Source organism: Chelmon rostratus, chromosome 7 (assembly GCF_017976325.1).
Source record: "Chelmon rostratus isolate fCheRos1 chromosome 7, fCheRos1.pri, whole genome shotgun sequence".
Classification (NCBI taxonomy): Eukaryota; Metazoa; Chordata; class Actinopteri; order Chaetodontiformes; family Chaetodontidae; genus Chelmon; species Chelmon rostratus.
The window spans coordinates 24,094,122-24,117,804 of record NC_055664.1 but is presented as its reverse complement, the minus strand read 5'-3'; the positions used below and the strand labels follow the sequence as shown (position 1 = coordinate 24,117,804).

Below are 23,683 nucleotides of genomic sequence, written 5' to 3'. Positions count from 1 at the left end.
AGACAGGACTGTGAGTGCTTCTACCTTCTGACCTCAGGCAGAAACGAAATACAGCACCAATCCGTATCATAAAACTGTGTGTGTGTGTGAGTGGCCTTGGGTAACCTAGCTCGAATGATTTATATGAGACTCACATGGGCCGTGTCCAGGACATGGTGACTGGGCTCTTAAATGGCAGCTCATCAATGATCCCATTGTTTTTCAAATCAAGAGGTGTTGGCTTCGCTGTGGAAAACAAGACCAGACACTGTCAACAAAAGTCATTGTCTTTGCAAAAACAATTAACAAAGCAGAGTCTGTGGCTGATCTGAAGCCAAAAGCGGCAATTAAAAGAAGCGAAAACCAACATTTTCAGATAAGTGAGACCTTTGCTGTCAAAAACTCACATTTCCTGTTAGGTTTGAGGTTGCGGTTGATGGGTGGTGGGGTGACATCACTGAGACGGCTGGGCCGGTGACACAGGGAGGCGCTGCTCCCCTTACGGGCAGGTAATGTTGCAGAGAATCCTGGGAAATCAAAGTGATGGGGCCCAGGGCTCATAGGGATGTAGATATTCTTAGGACTGTCAGCCTGGGCAGCGCTGAGTGGCGAGGAGCCAGGATTCATGGGCACGTAGTTGTCATCTGAGTTTCCACTGTCTGAGCGAGTCAGAGGGGCTTTGGTTCTCTGGTGTCAAAAGACACAGAAGGCACATGACTCCTTTAAACGTGCTGGGCTCAATACTGCAGGAAAACTGCAACACTCAATTGGAGCAAATATGGTAGAAATGCATTTTCTATCTCTGCGGTTTATGATTTTGCACTGACAGTATGCGTCTGAGGAGGAAGTTCAGATAAATGGAGAGAGTGACTCACCAGGTAGGAGCTGAACCCATCATTGACAGACTCCACAGACTGGTCTGAGTTGTTGAAATGGATGGGACGGTGATGGCTGTTAGTTTCAAAGGAGGAGCCTGTGGAGAGAGGCAAGGAGAGAAATCAATATTTACCACTGCCATAAACTCTAAAAGGAAGTGCTCCTCAAGTGAAATAGTACAATGCCAATGCCATAGTACAAGTCAAATATTATACAATAATCACTGTAAGAGAGGCCAATTTAGAGAAAAATGCCTGACATTTCAAGGAGTAAACTCTTGTTTCTAATGAAACAAACAGAACTCGAATGATATTTCATTAAATGCTTCACTAGGCTATAATTAGTCTTTACAGCACAGGTGTGTGAACAGCCTGTGGCCTCACTAACAGGGGTCGCAAGGGTCAATTCTTGTCACTAGCTATACGAGGCCTGAGCATGGACTTAGCAAAGCAGAGAACACAGCATAATAAGAGGCAGTGCATTGTGTCTGCAAGTGTTTTTTTTTTTTTTTTTTTTCCATTGCTTATCAGCCTGGAACGAGGCATTCTGGAGCAGGCTGTATGGCTTGAATTTCATTAGCGTCTCAACAGAACAGTGTCTGCTAGACTGGCCTGTTTGTTTCTGCTCAGCTGCTAGTGTTAAATCAGTAAAATGAGAGACAGAGGAAGACGAAATGAGTGAGAGAAAGAGGGGGAGGAAGAGGAAGCACGAAGTCATTGCAATACCACAAGAGAATGGACCGATCAAGTCAGACTTGCATTTCCAAAACAGGAAACAGGTGAAATGTGTGATTTCAAAAGATTTGTATGAGTCAACTGAGCAGTTAAAGCACTAATTGCGTTCAGCGTACCTCTGTGCAGCCTGATGTTCTCGACAGCAGGGAGAGTATTCCTGCGTGGGATAACTGACACTGCAGGCGTCACCTCACCATTCTGGCTCCCTACTGATTGGGGACTCCCCCATTGCCCCTCTGACCCCTGGCTAGGTTTAGGGGGTCTGGGAGGAGGAGCACAGGACGACTCAGAGCTGGAGGGTGTCAAGGCATTATGATTCTTATCAAAGGTCCGGGGGATCTGGTAGAAGGAGCCAGGTGGCGTAGGAAGGTCGTAATTGTCAGGCGGACGCTCATTGCTGTGCATAGTGGCGAGGGCGTTGCAGGGCGTCTTGAAGGTGTAAACCTCTTCGTTCTCCAGCTCAGGCTCACCTAGACTGCTGTGAGCCGGTGCCTCGGAGCTGTAGCCACGCGGAAGCACGTAACAGGCCTCCTGGGGGGAGGCATCGTGCAATGGTAACTGGTGTTTTCCTGACTTGGGCAGGCTGTAGAAGCCGTGCAACTGAGCACCCATGCCATCCAGACAGTGTGAAAAGCCATGGGAGAGTTTCTGAACCGCAGAGTCGCTCCCCATAAATAGACTGCTTCGTGTGGCTTGAGAGAAACTGGCACTCCTGAAACATGGACAAAAACATACACATATACACAGATTAAGCATTCATTGTGCCCACAATCCAAACTGTCTCAACAGTTTGGATCTCAAACAATCACAAGAATTATACAGTTGCATTTCATAAAATTCCAATGTAATTACCCAAATAACCACTAGATGGCACTGTAGCTCTTCAGAGGAAGCGCTATAGGCCTCAGCACACATCTAAAAAACACCTCGCCATCAGTGCCTGAGCCCATTTATGCAGTGAAAGCATATGCATTGAATTTGGGTATTTTTTTCACATTTCCTTGAAAAGCTGATTTGTTAACACGTTTTCAGCATGCTGACAGGGACAGGACATTCATGTTAAGAGGCAGAACGCTATGACTTTCCCACAGTTCCTCAGCCTCGGTTAGGCACCCAAGGGACATGCCTCATTTATTCTGGCTCCTTTGTAGGGCTTGACCTTGAGTGCCAACTAGAGCAGCCGTACAAGCTTAGACATTTCAAGCCAGTTAGCTGACCAATGGTCCGACTTAGTGGGCCAATGCAAAGATAGGATATCATCAATGAGTCGTTTCTTAATGTCTGTACTAATCTCTCTCACAATTCTATGCATTTGTGATAGCTATGCTGCAGGTTTCATGTTCAATCTTGATTATACATCTAACAATTTTAAATGAGTAATGCATCAAAGTAATCCGATTAATATTGACATAACATTTTGCTCTCTCTGACTTTTCTTTTTCATGTCAGATGGCACACGGCGTTTCATCAATTCTTCTTCTGTCTCCTCAGAATTTCAATCATCAATCAATAATTGTGTTCATCACTCTGCTTTCCATCACTGTGGCTGCATGGGGGCTTTTAACATAGATTAATTCATAACATTGGTCATCAAACCAGTGGAGTTTCATTTCTGAGATGAATCATACCCCACCACTAGATGCTTGTCTTAATTAGTAGACCCACAGAGCAGGAGCTAGTGAGGGAGTGACAGAAATCTTTGCATAAAGCTGATGAGATGGATTGTGAGGTTTGATTTCCTGGGTTTCACAGACGTCCAACACAGCAGATTTATGTGCAAATCGTGTGGCTGAGAGGGCAGTTCTACCCTGTGTGAGTCTAAACCTATAGGAGTGATGAATTGCACACCCAACCTCATTGATCATCTACTGTGCCGGCTATCTGCTGAATAGCATCATTATTAAAGCTGCCTTTTGATTCTTGGAAGCGGGCATGATGGCAGCAGGAGGTGAGGTGAATGTTAATGGAAACTCAGAGGAGTGCCTTTAATATAAACACTCGGCCCTTTTGTTCTCTGGCTTAGCATATAGCCGAGATAGGCGTGCATGTTCACATATACACAGTTGCTCAAGTATTCACACCCCTTGACTAGTGCATGTGTGGTTGTGTCGATGTTTAAATGACTGACTGACTTGTTGTTTTAACACTAGTCTGCTTTTTTTGTATTAATGGGATGAAATATCTTTATTTTTCCGGTATTTAATACACAAAACAGACACTTCCATCTAACTGTTTTTATCTTATAATTATCAATATTGCAGAATAAACTCACATACTCAACTGATATGGCTACTTGATATGGTTTTAACTTATGATGAGAAAGTGACAGCCAGATCACCTATCCCCACTAAGCCTACGGTATTTTATCATTTAAAAAAAATCAATGTAAATAATTTGTGTGAATAACAAAGATCTGTTTTTTTATAGATTTTCTCAAGTTTCTGGATTTACACTTATCTTCCATACTCACAGAAGATTATGTATTATTCATTTTAGGCTTAGAATAGTCACCTCAGTTCAATACCATTAGTAATAATTGCTTTTTCTCACTTATAAAATGCACTATGATCTTTCTACACTGCTGTATCACACACACACACAAACAGACATACATACACACACATACACACAATGCAGTTAGATAATTTTCCCCCCGTAACAGTAGTTCTAACCCTCAGGGGCTTTTAAACTGAGGAAGCGCCGTAAACCTGTATGTTGACCTGCATTAACAGATAACAGGAAACTGACACAGGACGCCTGAGGGTCATGACCTTTACCGTGCACTCTCCGTCTTCCTGCTCATGCACTGGTGGAGGAGGAGGTAGTCCTGGGGAGCACTGTTGGACAGGGAGCTATGATGTGTGTGGCGCACAGGCACATCAAAGGTGAAGAGGACTGGCTGGCTGGAGTGGATGGGGGCAGAGGACTTGCGTTCTCCGGTCAGAGGAGCCATTGAGCCGGTGACATCTGCTCCAACAGAACGGGGCATATGGTGTAACCTGCCATCTGCAGACAGGAGAAAGTAGAGTTATTGATTGTTTAACAAAATGTTTCTGTTTTTTTCCCCAAAAATCCATCTCAGGTTCGTCTTGAGAATTGAGAAGCAGTTTTCTGCAGAATGGACATGCTGTGCAATCTTAAATTACAGAAAGTAACAATCAGCCAAATCATTATCCCTGGAACATTTTCCTTTTGTTGTCACAATCCTTGAAGTCAAAGGGCAGCATGTAATTCATTTGAGGGTTTTAAGGCTTTACGTGACCTTGCTTTGCATGGAGTCTTGTATTCAGTAGCTTTCAGTCTGCTCTCTAATCAATACAGAAGAGGGATCTGTCCCACAGGAGGAGAGAAAATGGTGTCTTTCTGTTTTTTTGGGCTGCAGGGTGCGAGTGGCTCAACAGCACATGATCCAAGTTATCCTTTTTGACCAGGGTCAGTGTGCTTTGTTTGATTTTACTGAGCAAACCATTGTTTTGCACAGTGGGATTGTGTGGACAACATGGTCTTATTGCTTCTGTGTGACATCCCTGATATCTGCACTGAAAGGCTACAAAGAAAAGACAAATCCGAGATGGGGATGCTGCAAATAGACCAGGCAGGAGGCCAAAATGAGGAGGCGCACACTGAGCTGTGGGAGTAGAGAGTGGGCAGCCCACTGATCCACCATCGACCCGTGGTGCTGTGTGCAACACTAGCTGTTGGGAGAGAGGAAACAAACCTCCACTGATCATCTTTTGCTGATATTAATCTCTAACTTTCACTGTACAGTAAATGCAAGGTTTTGCATGATCTTATTTAGAAAATGTTAAATTAGGGATGACCATTTTAATTGTGAATGAATAAATGGATTATCTTTTGATTGAATAAATGTTCAGTATATAGGGTCAAAAATTGTGAAAAATGCCCAACACGAAATGACTAAGGTTTCATTCAATTTACAAGAATGTAAAACAGAAAAAACAGTCAATCTTTTCATGTTAGAATCTGGAACCAGTGTATGTTTCATGTGCATTTTATGTTACATAAATAACTTAAACACTTAATTGATCATCAAAATTAGTGTCTGTCAAGCAACTAATTTACAAATCAACTACTTAAGCTATAATTTAAACATCTGAAAAGGAACTTCCCACATTTCACTTTTTTTCTAACAGCTGCACAAGCATTTTGTCTATCCTCCACCACTGTCCTCTTCCTTTATGAGACCTTTACAAAGCACATTAAGGATCGCGCTGCCCTTTAAGAAGAGGGCAATGTTCTGTGAGTCATGGTGGGAGCTGACCACAGCCACTGTAAAAAACAAAAAAAAACACACAAATGTGGTGTGTGAGCATGTGTGCATCCATGTGGGATGGTTGGAGGGTGGGGGTATTCTGGAGCCCAGTTAGCTGAATGAGGTCACATCTATGCCTGAGGGGAAAAAGGCCTCTGCTATGGGGTCTCCAGGCCAGTGGACATCAGTGACATGCTCATGCCCACAGTCACACAGGCAGGGACTCCCCCCAATGATCCTCAATTACACCATTGTTCTGAGCCATTCCACTCTCCCTAGACTGGTTAGGCATCATCTCCTTTCTCCACAAAAAGCTTTGTAAAAGCTTTCATCCAGTGCGGTGAGTACTAGGCCCACTAACATGGATAGATATATTGATTTGTTGTAGAAAGACAGTTCCTCCCCCCTGCCAGAGAGGAGAGCTGCATGGAAAAACACATGCAGGCCTGTTGACTAAAATGCTGAAGACACAACAAAAACTCAAAAGTACAAAGTAAAATGTAATCTTATTAACATGCTTTGAGTGTGTGTGCCCTAAATTATTTTTGATTGACTGCTGCACATGACTGTCAGAATCAAACAGAGAAGAAAGACGACTGGTCCGGTCTGCTGATGGAATAGCCTACATGGCTCATCACTGACACTAATGGGTCTGATGATGTATGTTACCACTGGGACGCAATTCCATCAAGTCAGTAGAACCACAACACAGAAATAGAGAAAAGAGCAGGAAAAAAGAGAAAACTTTCCCCTAGGTGCTTCAAGTAATATTCCCTCCACTGACTAATGTACCGTGACACTCGATGTGAGGTGGTAAAATGTTTATTAACCAAAGTGAGAAGTCATTTATCATCCTTCAGCTTACAAAAAAGGTAATAAAACTGGGAAGAACTGGCACAAGTACAATAGAAGCTGCTTTTTTTTTTTTTTAGTTATAAGCCCGATGTCATCACCAGAGACAGCTTTCTACTAAGCTGGAGACTCAATGTCAAATAAGGCAGTTAAAAGAGACAGAGTTCTTCCCACAACATGACTCGAACAAACATCAGGCTATCAACAGCAATGCATTACCCATTACCCCTTTGAGACGACATATGGCTGTTCTGGGTCAAAGAGCTCCTAAGTTCATGAGCAATTTTCCAATTATGCTTTATAATACATCACCTACTGTCTCATCTGCTCTGTGGCTATAATCTAATAGAAGCCGGCTGCTGGTCTCAAGGGGCCAAAATTAGAATCCTGCTGGACCACTAAAGGACAAGAACGTCTTTGTAGGGTGCTCATTTCCTCTCAGTCCAGCCAGAATTAGACGAGGACATATGATAATCTAATCTGGCATGAGTTATAAAAATAGAAAATACCACTGACCTACTGAATTGAAAGCATGTCTGATGGACACAAGAAGGAAGAGGAAGTATTTGAATTTTCCCAATACAGCAGTTGCAGGCTTTTCGTCAGCACTGCAATCATCCCTTAAATATTCCATAAAAGATAATCATCAACAGTACATGCTGTCCACCTGCCTTCAGTTTGAGGACAAGAAAATGCAATTTCCTGAATGGTTTCATATAAGATTGGATTTAAAAATATAGCCTAAGGGCTGAGACAGCTACAACGAGTGTTGCACATTAACCTCCAACATGTCAAGGCTCTGTAGGGTAGCCTGGTGGTCGGGGAGGCCATCTTCATCTTCCATAGATCTGACAGACCAGCGGCCCTTTAAAGCAGCAGTGGGTCCCCAGAGGCTACATAGTGGGGTCCATTTGCATGTTTGGTTAGTGGGGGGTTGGGAACTTTCCATGAGAATGACATATCTGGATAAAGACGCTAGCTGCAGAGTAGATGGGCTAGGTAGACACTGAGGAGAGCTGTTAGCACTGAGAGGCTGTGACACTCAACAGGCAGAGGGAAAATGGCGTCCTTCCACTGCAAGTTAGTCTGAAGTGAACAAAGTGACATGGCTGTTTCATTCTCCCTTGACAGCTCAGAAGAGCATTAAGCAGAGCAGACACACAGGAGCATTCCCTGATCACATTACCCCCCGTGCCTGTCTGCTCCACAGCATCATGTGAGCGCTGCACCTCGACCACACTGCAACATCAATTTGCCTCAAAACGCTGGACAAATCAATCACCTCAAAGGCACAGGCTTGTCAGAGCCAATGACTTCGAGTTTGTCTAAAAGAGCAGCTCACTTTCAATGCTTTGACCTAATTTCTGCAAGATTATGGCTAAATAAATACTGTAGTGGTGCAAAGGTAGGGTAGGCACAGCCAAAAACTTGAGCATTTTCTTTCTCTCATTGAAAAAAATGCAAGATGTACCTGGAAAGGGCTGTTCTGAATTCAGCCAACCAAGTGTTTCAGTCAGAGGTCTGTATAAATGTTGGACTGAATCAGCAAATCCTGCATTGCAGTATGGCAATTTAGTTAATTGAAACCCTTTTAAGTGATTATTAGTTTTGTTGTAAACAAATGTCTGTTGTTAAACAATTTACATCATCCAAGGAGGGTTAAATCTGGAACAACTGGACTTGGTTGTAAATACCTGAAAATGTTTTGCCTCACATTCAAGCGGATTCTCCAGTTCAAACTGTCTGTGGGGGTCATTATTAAGGTGACCTTGATAGCCAACCTGCCTTTGGTCACCTTGACAACAACCCCAAAGAGGTTAAATACCTGGGATTCCACACAAAAACTGAAGAAGCCCCTTGGATGTGGGGCAAAAGGGTTTCATGTATATACAACCAAGTCCAGTTGCTCTAGATTCAACCTTCCTTGGATAACCTTGAATCATCACAGATATTAGAACAAATATTTCATTATTTCTATACTCGATTGCATATTCTTTTAGCAGAGTGCAGTAAATCTCTTATAGCACAAAGACGAATTTTCAGTAATATATTGTTAGTATTTGTAATGCTGACCCCAAGTGTTTAAAATAAAATAAGCGGCAATAATATCTTAATTGATAATAAACGGACTGTTCTCCATATGCATATACTGCAGACATGCAGCCATGCTGTAGATCTGTGAACAGCTGCCCACATAACCGTTGTTGCATCACAACAATTACACGGAAAATCTGTGCACTCCTGTACACATGAGGCAGCTCTACGCTAACACTACCAGCCTACCAATTATGGGGAATGCATTACAGCGTGACAGAAGAGGGAGGCCTATCTGCATGACAGAAAGCAGATCATGCTCCAAATTGCTGATTACAAGATGAAGACAGGTATAAACATCTACCTACACTGGCTGAATTGCACATAAACAGTTGGCCAGTGAAAAATCCTGTTCCAAAATAGTCCATTTGCAGTTTTCATATTACCAGCAGCCACCAATTAGAGTGCCTGGCTTTGCCACAGGCTGGTACTAAACCTGTCATTCTAACAGCTGAGCTGGAGCCAGCTTAAAGATGAAATATGACTACACAAACAACCAAAATCTATACACATGAACCCAGAAAGATTATTACCTAAATTAATGGCACAGCAGGTACTCTAGGATGAACGAGGATTGAAGGACAAGATAAAGTAGAGATGCGGTGATCCACGTATGAGCAGTTATGTATGTGGCATAAAATCATCTGAACTGCATTTCTGAACAGTTTTATTCACACACTTCTACTCAAAACAACGACACAAAGTTCTAAAAGTTAGTTTGATTTCACAACATTACACAACTGCATGGATGCTTTTGGTTTGTCGCATTTAATGAAATTCCTGTCGTGTTGCCAAGAACAGTCACATTTTAACCAATTTTTCTTCGGCACTGCCACTATTGAACAGACAAAACAAACAATGACCAAAACCTTAACATCTCTCAAGTAGGTTCTTCTTTAATCACTGCTGGTAAGTCTAGATTTCAGTACAAATCTCTGCCTTTCTTGTGTGAAGAATGAGCAAATGGAGAAGTTTTGAGTAGGTTGCAATATTTCCTCAACAGCAACATGTTCATTGTTTTGGAAAGTGGCAACCTTGACAGCAAGGCCACGACTGCCATGAGGCTGATTGATTTCACCAAGACACATTTTTAAGTCATACTGATACATCTGCAGTCAACAAATCATCAGTCTGGCTCCACACAAAGGGTTTAATGTGAGTCCACTGTGAAAGATTTAGTATGAATACATCTAATCTCTTTTCAATGCCGTTTTTGACAAGAACTGCTGAGGCTGCTGTTGGAAATGCTGATTTTGTGGTTATTCTTTTTTTTCCATTTCTCACAATCTTAAGGGAAACCTTTAAAGTGAAAAACAATACTGACTTTTGATTTTTTTTCCAAGGGACAGCCAGGGAAACAGACAAAACGAAGAGGAGGAAAATACAACAGAGTGGGAGCCATCATGCAAAAGACGGAACAAAAAAAGAAAAAGAGGACTGCTGACAGGTAAAAACCTCATCCCTTAGTTGAGATTATCCTCGACTCGGAGTTCAAACAGCTGGGAGAAAGCAGAACAAAGGCCATGATTGACGAGCTGATGTTCCATTCATTAGGCTGTGCAGACACACGCCACACACCCAGCCATTAGCATCTGATAACAACAGCGCTAACACACATCAACAGATTATGAGAACTAGAAAAACATGTAACATGCAGTTGGAGGTGCTAGAATGCCTGGTTGCTAAAATCCACTGCTGTCCAATTCAAATTACAACAAGCACAACTGTACTAGCGCCCATCTTCAGTTGTTACATTCTGTACAATGTCTTTATTCTTACAGACAGAAACCTCACCCATCGTCTTTGATCATTTTGATGATGGGTGTGCACAATGTTTTCTCAAGTCTCTGGTTTCCAGCAATGACTTCATATGCTGCCAGCCGTATTGTGGGATGCACGGCAGTGGCAGCAACAGCAAACCTTCCTTAGGCAGCTCTGTGGCAGCAGAAACCTGACCTTCCAGTGCCATGGAGTCTCATTATTTCAACAAAAATCAATGCAGAAGAAGGGCACTTTGGGAGGGGAAAAGGCAGGCATGCATGTGTAGAGAGTGAAAAGCCAAAGGAGAGGGAATGTGTGTGTATATGTATGTACTATGCGTGCATGTACATACATATAAAATATGTTATAAATCTTTTTTTTCTTTGTTCTTTGAATCAAGCTATAAAGATCTGTATAAAATAAGACTTTTGGAATTACTTATTTCCTAAAAGGTCAGTCACCCAATTTCCACTACTGAGCTGTTTTTTCATGGTTGTAACTGGAGTGAATTTATACTTCAGATTTGTTTTTGTATTTTTAATTAAACCTTTAAGAAATAAAACAATTGCAACACAAATGTTCAAAGTAAAATTTTAAAGGAGCATTTTAGGATACACAACACCAAAAACATTATCACAAATATCTCGAATAATCTAAATCTAGGTCTGGCCACAATATGAATGCGTCAAATGTGCGTGTTTGTGTGTATGTGTGTGTGACAACTCGTGTGAAATTGTGTGTGTGAGAGAAAACGAAACAAAGTCAGATCCAGTGAAAGGCACAGAGAGAGACTTGCTTCTAAAAGTTGTGTAACAATGAGCTGCTGTCATGTGCTGCCCTTGGACAACCTTCTGCACAGTCCCAGCAGGCAGCTCGCTACTGGCAGCTGAGGCCACTCTGACTGACAAAAGGTAAGTTCAGATCAAGCTTCTTCCATAACTGACGCTGCCAAAGTCTCAACAACATCCTCCACACTCCTTAAGATTTACTATTGTCTGGCCAATCCTGGCTAATCCCTTTCACAATAATTCAAGCCTTCCCATTGGCACTGCAGATGTATTAGAACAACAAATATGACATTGTGTACAGTGCGTAACATTAGGGCTGCAGAACGCAGTCTATATGAATCTCAGACATGCGGGCTGATGTTTCTTGAGTCTGGCTACCACCTTCTTTCTGGCTTTGCATGAAAACACACATGCTTTGTGCATAACTTAACTTAACTTAACTTAACTTATGCTTCTTCTGTTTGTTTCTATAGACTTGTATAATTTGCATAAGAGGAACTAACTTCTCAGGGTTTTTTTTTCCCCAGCTTGGTTTGTTTTCTTCCAGAGAGGGAATTCCCAGTCTGTTAGGTGACACACTGGCTCAGACCTGCAGCTGTTTGCCAGAAGGAAAACCCACAAAATATCCTCACTGCTAGGAGATGTTTGTGAACAGTTACGCTCTGTTAGTTCAAATTACCATCCGTATATCTGAGTCACTTCATCAAACTATTATCAAAAAACCCACTGGTACGAGATTCTGCATCAACTGATAAAAGCTTGGTCGTGAAACAGTTAACGTGTTGCTGGTGCGAAGCCGCAGCTCAGCTCACACGAGCGCTATGTGTTCACAGACTCAAAGATCATAATCAGAGATTTTGTCGGAGGAATACTGATGCTGCAGGAAGTCCACTCCTCCCACATACCCTGTGTCTCTATCAAACACGTACACGCATGCGCACTGACATCAACTTCAGCATCAATATGCCTTTTTATGGACAGGTAGTGTTTGCCAGTCGAATTGAGCAAAAGCACTTTCCAAATGTGCTGAAAATTTACACATGACAAGACTGTGTTATCAAAAATGGAACCATGTGACTGCAAGAACCGAGAAGCTTTCTCACAAAAAATAAATTCCTTTTGGGCAACACCCAAGTAGTGCGGAAATGTTAAGTCGGAAACTTGACTAGTAGATTGTTAGAAAACTGATAGATCATTTTGGTAATGACCGATTCCCTCAAGTTATACAACAATGAAAGATGCTAAAAAAGGTTTTATACTGTACAAAAAGACATGACGAGGATTATGGCTGGCTCCTCTAATAATCACAATGTATTTATGCATTATCATACAACAGGCAGTTTTAAGCAAGCTGTATAATTATTTTTCCAATTTTGCAAAAAATATCTATGAAGCACTAGCTAACTCTGCACTAGGCCAGTGTTGATGAATACAGTTCAAAGGAGGTGAGTATTTATTTCCGCTGCCGCACTGACAACAACCTGATACCACACAAGGGAGCAGGCAGGAGCTCTTCAGAGGGAGGGATCTGTACAAAAGTCAACAACTTGTTCCTTGGAAAAGGAAGGTACATGTTGTGTAGACTGATCTTAAGATTTGTGTGTGTTTAAGATACAGAGATGAAAAAAAAAAAAAATGGAGACCAGGAGGAGGAAGCCCATCTTTTGAGGACATAGGACAAACGCAATCTGCTGATGGGTCGTTCGTTTCAGAGAAGCAGTGGGTCAGATACTCGTATTAACCACTTCGAGATCCACGGCTGCTTCTCCAAAAGCATTTCTTTAGCTTTTAAAACATAATAGGGAGCCAGTGGAGATTTGCGCTGCTTTGCCAATAAGGAACAGATATATGAAAGAAATACATCCACAATACAACCTTCTCCAGGATGTTTGGTTCACCATTTAAACATGGAAAATATAAAACTATTACTACTATTACTTAAGCACTTAAAATATTAAGGCTATATGTTATATTTTTTAGTAAGAGTTGCATAACATTTCTATGTCTATTTAGAGCCCTTTGGCCTAAATAATGCTGAGAATCATGATTTTCCTTGGAAAAAGATGCAAGTGGTTTTTCATAGTATAAGCTAACACACAGAGGCATGCTAACAAATTTTAACCTCTAATAATTGTCCATCTATCAAAATAGAGTGTGGAAAATGCATTTGGATGAACACAGGGAGCTTACAGCTTCTGATGACATTTCTCAGGAACAGGAACTAAAAATGCAAGTGAAGACAGAGCTACTTGACCAAAACCGGCCTGATGTGATGTGAACACGAAGGGACTGAAATCACTAATGCAGCTGTTATGACATAAACGCTCAGACTACTCCAATCCATTTTCCCAGACACACCCTGCTGACTACAGTTGATGCAGCTTGAGATTCATAACAGGACCTCACTAATTATCAAAGTTGGACCAGGGGGATCCCCTCATGATGGGAGCATTATTACATTGACCACAGCTGTTTTTTATTCCACACCTGGACATGTTGCATGTTACAGATGATCAACCATGTGCACAAAAAGATTAACGTCCACCAGCTGCCAGATGGCGGGAAAACAACAGCATGAGTCCAATCTGGATGAGTAGGAGTAAGAATACGAGAGGAGTGTATGTTTCACAAACTCTAGCGACACACTTCACTGAATTTGTGTGGTTAGTTTCACATGTATGGCAGAGAGATGCATTGATGCTGCGACCACTCAACCTTCAGATATCACAAACTTAAATAACAGCATGTCTATGATCTCAAAACCAAAAAAACAAGACTCACTGTTCTTCTAAGCAAAAGGGAGACTAACTCACTGTTGGACAGGCTATTTGTATTACTATCTTTACTTCTGAGTCATCACGTTGTACGTGCAGTGCGTGCAGAGAGTGTAATAATTAAGGCAAATCTATGGCTAGGAGGTGAAAGGATTGCTCTTCTTTGTACCAGACAGAAGCCATTTTACATATGAAAATTACTGCATAAAAATGCTAGCATTAGCATATCTTTATACAACATGCTTGATGACGCCATTCATTTGTTTTTCATCAGCGGTAGCCGCAGAGTGAAACAAACCACTCTCATGCACAAATAATCTAAAACAGAAACTGTGGCAAACACACAAAACTGAGCCACGGTATCTGCTACTCCCTTTTTAAAATGGAGCATATACAGAATGAGAATTCCCATTTTCCTGAATACAGGAACCCTTCAACAAAACAAAGAGAAAAATCCATAACGCTCACAGACAGTGTGTGCATTTATTTGGCAGGGATGTTCCTATTCAATTCTCCTAAATAAAAAAAGATGGTGGAAAAAAACAACTGCCAATGAAATGATGTAATTGGACCTCTGTTGCTGAATTTTTGGGAAAACTAAGATGCAAGCTGTTCCAAGTAACAAGAGACAGTACAGTGGAAGACTAATAAAAGGGAGTTGTTTTTTGGTGTACTGTAAATGTCAAAACACATTCTATTGATTCAGGAAATGTCAGGAAATCTTGAAAAACACTCATCACCATTTCACAAAGCTTAAGGCGATGTCTTCAAAATGCTTGTTTTCTCCAACAAACACTCCAAAACCAATAAGTGTTGTACTTACAATGATACAAAACAGAGTAAATGCTGTTAATCATTCTTTCATGTGCTTGATAAATGAACCTGGATTAAGGTAAAAAGGGAGATGATGGAGACATAAATACTGTAGAAAGAGAGGAAGAGGGACAAAGCAGCAGCGACAGGTCAGGGTTGCCTACCATGGTTGTCGTCTGACTGGTTGAACCCACACAGCTGGCAGATGGAGCGGACCCACTTGTTCATCTCCTCCTCAGTCTCGGCTACAAGGTAAAAAGTGCGATCTGAGGTCTTGATGTCAAACACAAAGCTGTCCTGGAACTCCTTCCTCTTAAAGGTCAGGCCAGCGTCCACCTGCTCGCAGCAGTGCAGGTCGATGACCCGGATGGGTTTCTTGGAGTGGTCGTTCTTGTAGTACTCCAGAACATCAGGGTCACCACTCATGCGGCCACTGCGAAGTATGAACCAGCGTTTCTTCCACGCCTGGGAAATGAGATTGAAAGGTAAGAACATGACCTTAGCACACAAAAAGAAAGCACTTACCCTGTGATCCACTACAGCCAACTATACATGTGTGTTGATAGAGAACCATAGAACTTAAATTCAAGTTGTTTTTTTTTCTTTTGTAAGCCAGACAGACGCTATCTGCATCTGAAATAATCAATAATTATACAGATTCAGCTTGATTTCTTACTGCGTGGTGAAAATGTAGCCTTAACAGCCTCACAGCTGTTGAGTTTGGTTGTTATGAGTTTGGCTGATCCAACAGACTTCAGAGAAACTAGAGTCTGTTTACTTGAGCAGGTTACATGTGCTTTAGCACGCATGCGGTTGTGTGTGGTTTGTGTGTGTGTGTGTGTGTGTGTGTGTGTGTGTGTGTGTGTGTGTGTGTGTGTGTGTATGTGTGTGTGTGTGTGTGTGTGTGTGTGTGTTGGAGGCTATAAGGGGGAGGCAGCAGGTGTTTACCCCCTCTCAACGTATTTCCTGTTCCGATATCCCTCCGTGAGCTGAGAGAGAAGCAGAGCTCCCCCATTTCAACTTTAGTACAGGACCGCTGGTTCCACCCATTTCGAGACCGAGCACATGACACTGCTCTGGTCCAATCAAAATCAAGCTACACCTGCATACATGTGTCACTGGAGTTTGCTCGGAGCGGGCAAATAAACATCCCTTGTCATAACCACATACGGCAGCGTGCTCTGACAATGCAAGCGGTTATGATCCATGAGCAAGTAATTTATAATGCAACATGCTGATTTCACACCAATAACATTGTTGTATTTGTCAAATGGAAAAGCACAAAGGAATAACGGTGGCCTTGATTACAACAGCTTCAAATGTGTTTTCCAGTGTTAAAGGCCTCTGTGTTCTCTGTGCTCAGAGACAAAAGAGGAAGATAGACCAGGAAGGGAAAGGGGGAGTGAAGGGGGGTTGAGGGGGGCTTTTGGACATCTGCCAGTGATGCACTTCCGCCAGGCACATGCAGGCTGCTGACACACAGGATCCTGCAGGGCCCCTCTAACTCCATCAACGCAGACGCTGCCACAAGGCTAACTGCCCCACGGGCCCATCAAACCAGACTGACACCATACAGATGCACAAACACACACACACAGGGCCGCAGTATGGACTGCATTGCATCTCTCCTGTGCTTTGCAGAGAGGTATTCCTAATCTTTTCTGTAAATACACATGCAAATTTTTCTTGTAGGCTATTAAACCCGTGCTGCTCCTACTGCAACCTGTGAGAAAGTCCTATTCACAGTTTTTCTGACTGTACATAAAGCTGCAATCTACATTCTGCTCAGTGATCATTGTTGCAGTGTTTCTGCATCCAACAAATCAATAAAAGAGTGTGTGTTGCCATAGGATTGCTTACTTCTTTTGATCATTTTATTCATGCTAGTTATCACTGCTAAAGCTAACTACAAAGGATAACTAAAGGATTCTTCCTGGAAAAACTGCTGCCTCTTAAATTGTGTTCAATCTACAAATAGGCATTGTGCAAAAAGGCAGTACAGTGTTTATCTACTGTTTGTTGAAAAAAGTTGTTTTTTTATGTACACAACTTAACAGTAGCCTAACTCATTAATTACAGGCTGTGGCCTTTGCCCTGCACTTTTTCCCTTATGGTTCACGTTAAATTTCTTTAAAATTAAATAAGCTCATCTTACATTAGCAGACAATATCTGTGTATTTGAGGTGAGGCAGCCCACCTCTGCCATAATATGCTTGGTGAATCCTCAAATGTGGTAAATGCAAGAAGCTTACCGAGCTGTGAACAGGTTCAAAGCCATCAGTTTAAATTATTCAACAACTGATAGCAGAGCGCTGAAAAACGTTGTATGTTGTTGCTTTAAGTACCGTACCGACCACACTATGGTAAGACAATGTTAATAAGGGGTTTGAAAATGGCGTTTAATTAGGTGAATGAAACATAACAATGGATGAGGTCGATAATTCCTGATGAAAAATGATACTGAAGTGTTATTCTGACATGTTGGCAGTTCTGATTATTTTTGCTCCGAGAAGTCAACACAGGTAAGAAGAAGCGGCAACACATTTTCTTTTTCTTCCAGGAAGTGCAGATTGTGATCTTATCTTCGGTGTGTAGCTGAAGTTCGCTTGAGCTTTGGGGGTATATGACTTTTTTCATTTTAGTTTCTGTCTGACTGATACACTGATAAAAGCCGGAGGCAGTGCAACCTTAATGATGTTGATAGTAGAGCTGCGCTGCTGTGAGTATCTTCGCTCCAGTCTCAGGAAGCGTGAATCAAAAATAACAGTGAGTTGCGCAGTTGTATTAAAACTACGTATTAGGTAATTTCGCAACATGGGAGGGTGTTATGAATGTTCACTAATGCAGATTGCACTGGTAAATAGTGTGAGAAAGCAGTCCAAAGAAGTCAGCACCTCCTAAATTTCCGTCTAATTTCATAAAAATACATCACACTCCTCCTGAAGAACAAACACAGAGCACTGCATACATTTTTTTCTTTTCTTTTTCCAGGTCCACAAATCTCTTTGGTTCAGTGCCATTACACCATGCAGAGAGAAATGGCTATAACTCTTACAAGCCCCATTTAAATATTATTGCCTTTTCTGGAAAGAGAGAGCATCACTTAATTGAGACCTGGAGCGCTGCCCAGTTTCGAGAGGTCAGTGTGACCCAGCTGGGTTATTCCTGGCATCCTTCAGCTGCGGCCAGCATATTAACCCGGGACAGCAATAGCTCTCAACCACGGAGGAAATACAACTCATTTAGGAGGCCTTATCATACTAAAAATAGAATGAGTATTTTCCACAGGAAAAGCAGTTACTTGTTAATTGAAGAACAAAAAGAATTTACAGCTTGAATGAGAGGGTTGAATAATTTCCCTCTGTCACACCTACTGCTACACTCCTCACAGAAATCTTGCATGGAAAATGATGGAAAAAGTCAGAAGTGCATTCAGTTTCTAATCAAGTCATTTCAACAACACAACTGGCAGTGCAGCTTTTCCTCTTTCTTTTTCTCATGCTCTCTTTCAAATTTGAGCGAGGTTCCCTGGCAAAGTAAATCATGAGGGAGGAGGACACAACAAAATGAGCTAACCCACCCACCGCCTGTCCTACAGAGCATGTCTAAGCCCATCGATCACCGTTGAAGCGCTGGGAAGTGAGGGCCGGAGCTGTAAAACTAGGCTGAACTCTCCCGGCTCTTCAACTTTCCCCTCCCCCCCATGGCTTCAGTTTAAGCTGCATCACTGTTCGGAAAAAAGGGCTCTGCCGAGACACACTGCCCTTGTTAACAACTGGACTAGACAGTCCGCTGGACCACTAAGAGAGCTGTGAGCCAGGCCACTAGTCACAGCCCAACCTAACACGATATCAAAGAGTTACATTATTGTCTTGGCAATATACAGTAAACCACATGAACGTATTTTAACTCTCATGCACTTGCATTTATTCATCATGTACTGCTGCCCTATCTGCAGAAGAGATCAATGTCAAATAAAGGTCAAATCAGAGCAAAAAAAGTACAACACAACTGCATAAAGTGAAAAACAAAAATTCTACTGTCAATGAGAAAACAGTAAAGACGTAAACCTTCTGTCTATTTAAGTTTTTTAAAAAAAACTTCTGTTTGGATTATAAGGGTCTCAGCTCTAGACTGTAAAAAAAAAAAAAAAAGGATTTCCTGCCAGCGCTCAAAGCTCTCCAAGAAGAAGAGCAGCCATCCGTATCTACGAATGTACAGTGTTTAGTCCCTTCAGTCTTATTCAATCATCCCATAAAGGCTTGATCTTACCTTGCTCCAACATAGTCTCATTTGTGCTGTGCTGATGGCAGCCAGCTACAGATACACGGAGGCTACAGCGGAGTACAAAGGATCACACGTCTGCTTCTATTTTAGACGACTGGGAAGGAAAACATCTAATAACAAAACCGCACAAAACAATCTTTTGAATGAGTTTACTTCTAAAAATAGGATCAAAACTGGTTTGTCTTGCCAATTCCTTTTGTTTCTTTGCATGTTGATATGTAGACATGCTTCGCTCTATTTTTGGCAGATTGCAAAACAATGATACTGTGGGAAAACAAACAAATTCATACAAAAGCTTTCTGTTCACACAAATAAAAGGGATGCAGTTGTATGGCATGTGTTGATAGTTGTCCAAGGCTTTATACCACACTTTAAGAGATACAGTGCCAGCTGATAAATCACAGCCATCAGTTACTAAATTTGCACATATCTAATCCAACATCGTAAAAACAAGCCCGGACCCATGTCTTTGAACCCAACTCGTCACTCTGCTGTCCTAGTAACACAAACACAAGTTAGAGATGGTTGTGGCCCAAACAATTATCCCAGGTGCGCCTTTTACAGCAATAGAGCAATGCACGGTGTGTGTGTAGTAGTAGGCTGTGTCAACAGGCCGGCTGATAAGCATCAGACCACATGTTTTTAAATGTACATGAGCAAACATCCAAACTAAACACGTATATTATCCGTGTTAAAGGTTAGAATAGTCTTGTTTACCTCTGTTCCTATTAAAGCAGGAGACAGCAGGTTGCTGTCTTTGACTCTGCCTCCTCTGCTGTACCTGCTGCTGCAGTACACACACTACACAGCTGCACAAACACCAGCACTGCGGAGCTGCGGCACAGCCTTGGAACCACCTTGCTCGTCTACATTTTCTCGTCTATTACCGGCTTTTGTAAAGGTCGTGTGTTGTGGCAGGGAGATTTACCTCTTGCGACTCTTGGCTACAGTCGGACTGGACGCCTCAGGCAACATGTCTCCCGCTTGATCTGAGCGACAGCACATCTGCGAGCCAGAGCTCACACACACACACACACACACTAACAACACCGTGATGAGTGTGCATTAAAATGCACTGGGCGATGGGCCATTACTGCTTAATTATAGTAAAAGGTGAGTTGAGGTATCCCATCAGTGTTCTCTGAGGTTCCACTGGTTGGCTTCTAAGGGATGGGACAGAGCATGAGGGAACTAAGAAGGGGGAAACTTTAGTATCCAGTTTCAGCCAATAAAGACTTCCAGCAACCACAGTTCAGTAAGAGCGTTCACATATCTGGAAGATCTATGTAAAAATAATATTCTTTTATCTTTTAATTTTGTATTTAGGCAAAGTTCTTTATACAGCTGTTTGTATTTAGACAGTGTTGAACATTTGAGGAGTCTGGTTAATTAAAAAAAGGTTTTGTTAATATTCCTCAGAATAAGGCATGGAAAAATGGACAGTTGAGCAAATAATATCCATATGTTTATCTTGAGTTTCCCGTCTAAAAGCACCCCGCATCCTTGTTTTGTTTTATGAATAATTACTGGAGATGACCAGCTGCTCCTATGTAAGTGTCATAGAGCTTTTCAGTTCACTCCCCTGGAATTGTTATGTTTCTGAATAAGGACAGAAAACCTAGTAGCCCTCCTATAAAAATGCCTTGCAACACATGCATTCCACATCTATTCTCTGTGGGTGCTGTTTCCTAGCTTCTCGATGTCAGTGAAGTAGACAAGAGGAATATTTAGCACATCAGTGACTTCATTTCTTGTCCCTTCTGGTGCCTGAATAAGGTTAGAATTTTATCTTTCCAGAAAACACCCCTCAACAAAAGAACAGCAGTGAGGACAACTTTGGAATGCATGAATTAAAAGGTGGGAGTCATATAAAGGCTGTGATTGTATGAGCGAATGCCTAAACACTTGTGATTCTGGTTAATGTGGTGATAGGGGACAAAGCTGGACAGGCTGCAGCAGACAATGACGACACAGCCCTGATTATCTGGTCCTAATCAATCGCGGGTCACACGTCAGCCCACATTCCAGGAACAGATGGGAGTTTCAGCAAGTGAGGGAATGCAATCTAGTTAGATTTGAAGAATATCGCCTGGCCATTCGCACAGCACAAAAACACCTTTCAAATTTGCATTCTAATGCTTTCCGAGCTCTCCTTGAAAAATCATGAAAAGCAGAGCATGAGGATGCTCTGTTTTTTAGCCCCTCATGTAAGACCTGGATAGCCCACTAAAACATGTTATCTTCTTTTCTGTGCTTGACAGGTGCAATGTATCTGTATTTACCTATGTGACATCAGTTTGTGTAACAGTGAGCTTAAATAAACCAAAAAATGGACTTGAGAGAGTATGCGGAAGTTCCTTGGACAGCTTACAGTTTAAACAGGGCTCCACATCTCAGCTCTGGGAGAGATGTTAAGCAGACAGCAGTTCCAGACAAAGTTTATAACACGTTTCTGAAGCATTTCCAATAAATTCAGGTCACAAACAAAACAGGAGTCCAACAGTGTGCCAACAATGTGCTGCCATTTAGCATTTTCAGCAGCTCCAGCCTATTATCTGTCTGAGTGGTGAAGAGATCCAGATGTTCCTGGGTTGGACACAACTCTGCCCCATCCTTGTACCCGGGGAAGTAAACATAAAAAGATGTTAAACAGTATAAAACTGCAGGCTAGTCCAATGGATAAATTAGAGCACTGAGGCAATTTAACTCAAACTGCTCAGGTTTCCCAATAGTCAAAACACTGACCTTGGAAGGCCGGCAGCTGCAAGACATAACACATATGCAGATAAGACCCAAACAGACCCATAAATTCTTGTGTGTTAATAAAGAAGGTGGGAGGTTAGCCATGGAGCACCAAGACAGACAGGGTCCTCTCGAGGGTAGGAACACTTAACTCCTGATGTTTCCCTCATGTGTGGAATTTCACAAGTTCACATTTTCCTTTTAAGCAATCGGCTTTGAAACGCATTTAGTGCATGTAGAATAGAGCCTGATGTGCTTCAGCTTTCATGACATTATAAGAAATATGATTCCACATACAATGTCATCCCATGACTGTGATGGAAAGCTCCATCCTACAGGTGTGATGATGATGAAGGGGGATGCTGCATTTGGTACCTACAGTGCTAATTCACTCACTTCACAGGAGCAATGATCTGCAAAATCTGCAGCACATCCTATAAAAAACAACCTTTCAAAAGCTCTCAGTAGATATAATGAGCCTCCATTTGCAGTCGAACACTTCCATCATTAGGAAAATGAGCAATCTTTCAACATGTCTCCGCATCAGCAAAAGGCTGTGCTTATTTAGCGTGAGCCCGCCTTGACAGTTTGACTAACGGGGACCATTATCTTTAATCAGAACTCCTTGTGTCACTTCCCCTGCCTCTGCCATCTGCTGAGGCTCATACATGTCTGTGTATGGAGGGCATGCTGTGAGCATCTCCTGGTCTCTCTGACTCTGTACCATAGACTTGAAATATTTACATCCAAGGGGAAAGTCTGACCTGAGCACCTTAATCTGTCACACCATCACTCCAGTTCAAACGTCACATTGCCTTCGAGGCCACTCTCCTCACCCGCCAGTGTGCACCATTACGGTCAGCCACGGATGTTACATTCAGGATCTTGGAAGCATGACGTGAGTAAAATGCATCATGTAGCTGGAGCACACCAGCACACACAATCTCACATGCACACGATAGTAATATATTGTATTTATCAATACAGTATGGAATATGGAGTGTGCCAGCTGAATAAATTCACTTTATAAGTACACTTTTTCAGAAGATAATTGCAATCAATCATTTCTTAATGCATTCAAATGATTAATGAAATATGAGTCATATGCTTGTATGTATGCTTAAAACATGCTATTCATGACAACTCTAAAAACTGAATGATCAATACAAATTGTTTTTACATGCCTGTGCCAGGTTCCTCCTTTAGTTTTTGGTGTGGCACTAATGACAAATAATTTGTGAGGTGAAATATGAAATAAAGCCTTTTACAAAAGTATTTTGTGCTTGTTTACACTTGCGAAACCGTTTCAATGCTCAACATTATGAACCTGACTATATCACTTGCCATGCTGTCATTTGTGTCAATAAATACATATCACTACATCCTCATCCTGCACTAGATCCTTCATGTTTTGGCACAATTAAATGGCTGAATAAACCACATTAGGAGATATTTAGCTGAGCTGATCATTTTTTGACTGAAACAAACAAACTGGTGTATTAAAATTATGACTGGAGAAATATTAATGAGATTAAATCAGAAGGTAACATCCATATAACTTAATGTCCAATGCCTCTACTTTCTGTGTTTGGGTTGTGAATTTCCAAGATGTCTACCAGTGCGTGCATTATCTCACCTGAAAACCTTGGACTCAGACAGGACCTTGGAAAAAACAGACTGTATACTCAGTTTATCCTTATCGGAGCTTCA

At 41.9% G+C, this 23,683-nt stretch overlaps 1 protein-coding gene across 2 annotated transcripts in view; it reads right to left on the bottom strand.

Annotated features, from left to right (window-relative positions):
• The window catches only part of gab2 (GRB2-associated binding protein 2), a 33,628-nt gene that overhangs the window by 3,356 nt on the left and 6,589 nt on the right, over window positions 1–23,683 (bottom strand). For both annotated transcript variants that reach the window (XM_041940895.1, XM_041940896.1), the window contains exons 2-7: window positions 15,109–15,409; window positions 4,367–4,595; window positions 1,706–2,301; window positions 855–952; window positions 387–666; window positions 135–225 (exon numbers count right to left, since the gene is read on the bottom strand). In XM_041940895.1, coding sequence (XP_041796829.1) covers window positions 135–225; window positions 387–666; window positions 855–952; window positions 1,706–2,301; window positions 4,367–4,595; window positions 15,109–15,409 — 1,595 coding nt within the window. The remainder of the gene's footprint in view (window positions 1–134; window positions 226–386; window positions 667–854; window positions 953–1,705; window positions 2,302–4,366; window positions 4,596–15,108; window positions 15,410–23,683) is intronic.